Below are 7436 nucleotides of genomic sequence, written 5' to 3' on the forward strand. Positions count from 1 at the left end.
GAATGTCCATTTTATGTCTGTGTATTCAAAGTGGTTAGGATAGATATATAGTTACATTCTCTTAATGAATAGAAGGATTTGTTCTAGTGGTGTTTGTAAATAGGATATCAAGTCCGCATCTTGTACAGCAATTAATCACTAGGAAGAATGTATCCAATGTGTTAATTATTGAAACTGTTTTACCAATTTGGTTTGAAACTGTCTCATTGCAATAGATAGATAGATAGATAGATAGATAGATAGATAGATAGATAGATAGACAGACAGACAGACAGACAGACAGACAGACAGATATAATAGGAAAGAAAAAGATCAATCTTTCTCAAATAGGAAGATACCAAGAGATAGAAGAAGGAAGGAGGGAAGGGACAGGGGATGAAAAAGAGGAGTTAAGGTGTGCTATAGACATACACCAACTTCACACAAGGGATGTAAATATTATATACTATAAAATGTACTAATAAAAAAATTAAGCAGTTACCAGTTAAAAAAATGAACCTCCCAATGTCACTGTTCATGGTCCCTCTCAGTGGACAGAGCTTGGAGACAGAGCTTGTGGGACCTCAAGCGATGCTCACACCACAGTGTTCACGAGGTTATAGGCATAGTTTTAAGTCAGCCAGGAAATGGAGGGAAACAGACATGGGGGAAAGCAGTGACAGGTGACTAACTATTACGAATAAGTGACAGAACCTGAGTACCTCAGATAGTGGTGCGTGGCCTGGACTCTTGAAACCTACTGACAAGCACCCCTGCACACGAGCCCTGTGTGCTACTGGCCACGTCTGCAGGTCACGGGCCGTGGGCTGGCGGCTCTTACACTTCTTTCTTCCTATACCAGGATTACCATACAGATAGACTGTGGTTGGTATGCATGGTTGGATAACTGCATACATATATTGAGGACGAGAGCTATGTTTCTCACTGTCAGAAGAAAAGGAATGTGGCAAAACAGTATAACAAAGGTTACTACAGGGCTGGCGAGATAGCTCAGCAGACTAAGGCCTACTTAGGCAAGCACAGGGACCAGGGTTCGATCCCTGGCACCACATGTTGCACTGGCTCCAGCCCTGGGTACGCCAAGCTGGCCACCGAGACCAGGCGTAGGGGCACATGCCTGTAATCCCAGCGCTGGGAAGGCTGAAAACAGGAGGATCACTATGAGTCCGACTTCATAGTGAGAACTTCTTCCAAATAAAATATAAAATAAAATAAATAAGACAAGATGAAACAAAATAAAATAAGACAAGGTAAAACAAAACAAAGGTTAGTATGAACCAAGTGATACTACATATAGAATCTTAGAGGTTTCTATATGGACTCATGCAGGCTGGGGAGATAGTCCAGTGGCTTAAGCACCTGCCTGGCAAGCACAAGGTCCTGAGTTCAATCCCCGTTACCACACACACAAACACACATACAAAAAATAGATATAGATATAGATTCATGTTTTTTGCTTTTGAAAAAAACCTCCAAATGACTGTTCAAAAAAACTTCACCAGGTGTGGTGGGGCATACCTATAATCCCAGAATTTGGGAGGCTGAGGCAAGAGGGTCGCCCTGAATTGAAGACCAGCCTGGACTACATAAGCAAGTTAAAGGCCAGCCAGAACTACATAGTGAGACCCTGTCTTCAAAAACAACTACCTTGAGTTACAATTTCTTTGTTGTTGTTTTGTTTTATTTGATACCAGGAACTGAACTCAGGACCTCGTGTTTGCCAGGCAGATGCTGTGCCACTGAGCTGTATCCCCAGGGTTAGTTTTGTTTTGTTTTTTGAGACAGGGTCTCACTGTGTAGTTGAGGCTGGCTGTAAGCTGCCTCTGCAGCTCAGCTGGGCATTCAGCTGCAGCCATCTTCCTTCCTCGGCCTCCCAGAGGCTGAGATTACAGGCATATGTGCCATCACATCTGGCTGGAGTTACACATTTGTAAAAATTGATTTCTAGGACATGTTTTATGGTTTTCTTCTTTTGTTTTACAATACTAAGAACTGAACGTTGGCACTATGGCCTTTGCACTAAGCTGTATTCCCAGTCCTTTCTTTTTTATTTGGAGACAGGGTCTTACTAAGCCACTAAATTGCCCTGGGCAGGCTTAAATTTGCACTCCTCCAGCCTCAGCCTCTCAGGATCTTACCACACCTGAACATAAGACTGAAAGAAATTTAAAAGTCCCCAGCTTCTTCTGAACTTGCTGCACCCTGACCCTTTACCTCCGCTTCCTCTTGTCTTTATTCACTTACTTGCCCAACCTCTGTACACTGTTCAGTTTGTGACCCTTGGACTGATCCAACTCTTGAATTTCATACATCAAGTAGATCAAGTGACTAACCTAAGGTGGCAGAGCCAATGAATGACAGAGAGGAGCCCGGGACCTCGATCTCTTCCTGCCCCTTCCCTCTCTACGTCCTGAAGCAGAGCAGCTCAAAGACTGGGTCACTAATTCTGGGCCTGAGGCACACCATCCCCCCAGCCAGAGCCTCCCCGTCTCGGCTGGACACTGGTGCAGTCACCAGGTGGGACAAAGCTCTGACCAGGGAAGGCCAGAGAGGGCCAAGGGGCTGCTTACCCAGGAGGTCCCCCGAGTGGGTGGAGAAGAGGGGTCCCCCACTGGAGCCGCCATGCACAGCACACGTGGTCTGCAGCATCACCGGGGTGTTGTCCACCTGCACCACAGCTGACAAGATGCCTGAGGTCACCGAGGGCCCACAGGCCTGGCCGAAGACACCAAAGCCGACCACACTGACAGCTGCACCTGCCGGGGGGGGGGGGGAGCAGGAGGCTGAGGTAAGACCTTGCTCGCTGCCCAACCTTGTCCTCTCCTAAAGTCCAATCCTTCTTTGCCCTTTTGCCTCCAGGGAGCCCTCTAGGATCCCACCGCAGGAAGAGGCCAGGACTCTGCGGAGTTCCCAGCACTGTGTCCCTGAACTATATCTTCAGAGTCACTAGATAAGCAGTCAGTGTTTGGGTTCCTGTCCCCTAGTTAAATGCTCAATAAATGTCTGTGAAATAACCAGCCCCTCCTGGGACCCAGAAGAATCTCGCTGTGATGATGGCCATCATACAGCCTTCTGCCTCCCTCCCCAAATGCCCTCAGGAGCAGGGCAAGGTGTGGACCAAGCACAGCACAGGCCGCCCCACTCCTGGGCCTCAGCATGCCCCGGAGGGGCGCGTGACAGCCCCTTTCACAGACATGGAAACCGAGGCAGAGCACGGCTATGTGGTCCGTCCTAGGGCACCAGCTGGCAGAGGAGATGCCAATCCAGAGCCCTGGATCATATCACACTGATTCCATGAAATGGGTCAGCCGGTGCCTATATGACAGAATCTCAGAGTTTTGTATCAAATGATGCCTCTGGAACCATGAGCTCCCGTGAGCAGCCTCAAGTGTCCGGGGCCAAGGCCCAGCACCGCACCTGCCCCAACCCCTAGGCTGTGCTGTTACAGCAGGGAGGCCTCCAGCAAGAGCCTCACACTCCCTACTGCAGCAGGGGCGGGAACAGGAACAGGCACCACCTGCGCTGGCATGGTGAGATGGTGAGTGTACAACACTGACCGTCTGTCCTAGGGGCGGCCAGCCCAGGGCAGAGGGAGCCTCATTCAGGCTATTTCCTTTGTCCTTTACCTTCATGGAAGTACTCGGCAGGCCTGGGCATGGGGACACCCTCCAAATCCTCCTCCAAGCTCACCACTGCTATGTCGTAGGGAGAAGTCTCCTGGGTGGCAAATACCACACATCCCCAAATTGCCACACTCCTGGGAGCAAGGGAAACAAATGACAGGCTAGTGTTCTGTGTCTTCCACAACTCAGAGGAAGCAAGGGCAGTGACAGTACAAGTCATGGACTTGAGTCTAAAGACCTGGGTGTCAGTTCTAAGACCTACCAGCCAGGCAGTGCTGGGCGAGTCACTTAACCCAAGATGCCTTCTAAACTGTAGAGTAATTCATAGTGAAGCTTCCTGTGTCGCACCACGAAAACACACACCTGACTTCTAGTGGGCACTGTAGGCCAGCCCTGGAGTGGACACCTTGTGGATATCATCTCATCTTCATAAGCCTATAACTGGTGTTATCTCTACTTTAAATGATGCATCTGAGGCCCAGAGAGGTTCAGTAACCACCCCAAGGTCACAGAGCAAATGCCAGGAGGGAGGCAAATGCCGTGATGTCCCTGTTTACACACATGCTAGCACCTCCATATCACACTGTGTGCCGGGCTCTGGTCTAAGATGTTATATGTGAACTCACAGGGAGGCCACTCAGACCAAATGACTTGCCCAAGATCACACAAGAAAATACTACTACTCTGCAAGGGGACCTTCTGGGAGACCTGGTGGATTCCCTGGGCCCAAGAGTAGTGGGTAGGGCGAGGGGCTGGGGCTGGGGCCACATCACAGGGAAATCCTCATCAGCCTTCCCTAGAGGTCATGGCTATCCTGCCAACCACCAGTGGGAGCTGCTGTGGCAAAAAGGGGCTGGGCTAAGAGGGTTGAGCAGCAGGAGAGGGCTGGGCTTCAACACCACATGCTCTTCTGCCTAGCTTGGGCCTAATCAAGCCCTGTGGCCTCAGAAAAAAGAACTCACAGGAGAAAAGGAGGGCAAAGGTGCTTTTCACTGAAGAGAAAACAAGTGACTGCCCAAAATCCCAACTGGCTGCCCACCAGGGTCACCCAAACAGTTCAGAATATGCACATCTGCCCTGGCTCTAATTAGTTAGAGTCCCCAGCTGTAATTTCCACCCCGAAGGGCGGCAAACTAAACTCTAACAGATAAAACTGAGTAAGATTAGCCCAGGAGGGCAGCACCCAGACCCCAGGGACTCCAGCGTGACTTTCAGGGTTTAAGAGGACAAGATGGGGAGTGTCCGGTCAAAGGACTTAGTGGAGTCTGAGATGTAGAGCTAGGAGGCGGAGAAGCTGCCCAGCAGGAAATCAGAATGTCAGGGAGCTCAGACTGCCAGTCCTGTGGGTGGGAGCCCGAAGGCTAAACTTCCAGAGGGGCTTGGAGCTTAGTGTTGGGTGTCAAGGATGAGGGAGGGCCCTACATTGTGAGCTCAAAGCAGCTTGCTATGGGAAGGCCTGATCCACACCCGACACCCAGAGACGAGCAGTGTGGGGTAGCCCCCGACACCGGGCCCTTACTTGGGGTTGGCAGAATGCACCAGGACCTTGGCCATCTCCCGAGGGGCCACGTGCCGGCAGGTCACCACGAGGCGGGGCGCCATGGCCACTCCGGAACCCCACACACTGCCAAACTCCACCAGCACAGCTGCGGCTGCCCAAGGCGGTCCGGGGCCTCGCAGGGGCAGGCCCCTCGGGGTGCCCACTTCGGGCGGCAGCAGGGCGGCCAGTGCTGCGACATCTGGTAAGTGGGCAAGCGCGTCACGGGCAGCGCGGAGCAGTGGGGCGGCGGCACAGAGCAGTGTGAGGCCCACCCACTCGCGGGCCTTCCAGCACAGCGGCGCGGCCACCAGCGCCACCAGCGCCCCCGCGGGCCGCGCGGCAAACACGCCGCCGCCCTCGGTGCCCGGCAGGCAGCGCGCGTCGGTGAGCAGCAGCGGGCCGGCCGTGTTGCTGAGCACGCCGCGGCTCAGGGTGTTGAGGAAGATGTCTGGGCAGAAGGCCCCAAAAGGGGAGCCGCAGGCCAGCAGCGGCGCGCCCTTGGCCACGGCCCCGAGGGGTGCCACGGTCACGGCAGGCCCGCACGCCGCCTCCGCCTCCGCGCCGGGCCGCACGCGCAGCAGCGCGAACCAGCCCAGAGCCCGCAGCTGGTCCTCCTCCTCCTCCCCCGACACCTCCTCGTCGGGCGCCGCGCTCGCGAAGCGCCACTGCTCAGCCGCTTCGCTCCCGAAGAGGCGCGCGAAGTGGGCCCGAAAGGCCGGGCAGCTCAGCAGCAGCAGCAGCTCGGCCGCGTGCGGGGGCTGCAGGAGCCGCCCGTGGGGCTGGGCGGCCTTACAGGGCTCAAGGCCGGCGCAGCGGGGCGTGCACAGCCCTGGGCGGCCGGGCTCCTTGCGGCCAGCGACACTCGCGGCCGTTGGCCCCCACTGCACGTGCAGGCGCAGGTCGTCGCCACAACTGTCTCCCGGCAGGAAGGTGGCGCCAGCCGCGGTGAGGGCCCCGCTGCCTCCGCGCAGGAAGGGGGTGAAGATGCCCCCGTGGCACAGCACCAGGACCGGGTTGCGGCTCAGGATGACCCCGCTGCAGCTCCACAAACCCTCCTCGGGCTGCTCGGCCCGGGACGCGCTCACCACGCAGCCCGCCTGCTCGGCCGCTCTCATGGAGGGACCCCACTGCCGCCCCATGGCCTCGGGGACGGGACACTTAGGGCTTGCGGTGAGGACAAACAAACGAGCTAGGGCCTTGAAGGGGCGGGCGACCCTGCGCGGAGTCAACCACAGCAGGAAGGCGAGAGGCGCAAGTACTGGCTCCTGGCTTCCTCGTCCAGCTGGATTGGCTAAACTCCATTTGCTCCCACTCGATTGGCTGGGCCTAGCGCCGCATTCTGATTGGCTAGTAACGCCGACCCCTCCCGTCCCCGCCTCCTTAGTTTATTCAACCTGTAGGACTTTAAAGGCTGCTGTCCCAAAGATGAGACCTGCAAGAGTGATAGGCGTGCGACGTCACGAGGGGACGGGAAGAGATGGGAGGAGAGGCGGGCGGGTCCTGCCAGCCCAGTCTCTTCTGTTTGGGGCGGGGGGGAACAGCACTGAGCGCTGACGTGGCTAAATTTGCCCAGGCCTTGACAGGCGCTGTCAGCCTCGGCCCAGGTGTACAACCTTTGCCCTTGAGCCACCGGGTAATACAGGTCATGGAATAGCAGGTATGTTGAAATTTCGAAAGCAAACCCTCCAACAGTCCACTAGGGGGCATGAGACTCACAAAATTACTGGCAGATCTCAGATAGTGAGTGGGTTTGCCCTAAATTAACTGTCCTTTAACTATGACGAAGTTGCTAACGTGAAACAAAACCAAAAAATGAATCATCCAACCCTGTAGCTTAGGGTCACATAATGACATAGTCACCACTCAGGATTTATGTAAGTCAGAAGCCAAACCCTTTTTTCGCTTAAGTCCAGGATGCAGACGGTTCAGGTTCTGCAGGCTAACTTAGTCCTGCCTCAAAATATTTAACTCTGCAGTTGTAGCACACAAAAGCCAAAGGAATGACGGTGGCTGTTGAAAATTTTGTAAATCTGAATTACATTTAATTTTCATGTCACAAAATAGTATCTTTAATTGTTTCAATCATTTAAATGTATGAAAACCAATTTAAACTCCTAGGACAGGCCCGCGCTGCGCCTCGGCCCCCTGCGCTCGGGTGCGAGTGGAGCTGCAGGCGCGCAGGCCGAGACTGCGGACCCGCGACCGAGCGTCCGAGGCGGTGAACTCTTCAAGTCTGCAGAAAAAAATGGCCTCCAATAAAACTACATTGCAAA

General features: G+C 54.2%; 2 protein-coding genes across 4 annotated transcripts in view; both read right to left on the bottom strand.

The window, feature by feature from the left end:
• Tysnd1 (trypsin domain containing 1) overlaps positions 1 to 6501 on the bottom strand; it is an 8365-nt gene extending 1864 nt beyond the window's left edge. The window contains exons 1-3 of one of the 3 annotated variants that reach the window (XM_023723491.1): positions 5143 to 6496; positions 3627 to 3757; positions 2571 to 2678 (exon numbers count right to left, since the gene is read on the bottom strand). In XM_023723491.1, the coding sequence (XP_023579259.1) occupies positions 2571 to 2678; positions 3627 to 3757; positions 5143 to 6302 (1399 nt within the window). In that variant the 5' untranslated portion in view covers positions 6303 to 6496. Of the gene's footprint in view, positions 1 to 2570; positions 2757 to 3626; positions 3758 to 5142 lie in introns of all 3 variants that reach the window. The other 2 variants (XM_004623970.2, XM_004623971.2) reach the window with 2 other exon arrangements.
• A 47-nt stretch (positions 6502 to 6548) lies between these two features.
• Positions 6549 to 7436, bottom strand: part of Sar1a (secretion associated Ras related GTPase 1A) — a 25297-nt gene continuing 24409 nt past the window's right edge. The window contains exon 8 of the mRNA XM_012515449.2: positions 6549 to 6595. Coding sequence (XP_012370903.1) covers positions 6549 to 6595 — 47 coding nt within the window. The remainder of the gene's footprint in view (positions 6596 to 7436) is intronic.

This window comes from Octodon degus, unplaced genomic scaffold (genome assembly GCF_000260255.1).
Source record: "Octodon degus isolate 3935 unplaced genomic scaffold, OctDeg1.0 scaffold00005, whole genome shotgun sequence".
In the NCBI taxonomy this organism is placed as follows: Eukaryota; Metazoa; Chordata; class Mammalia; order Rodentia; family Octodontidae; genus Octodon; species Octodon degus.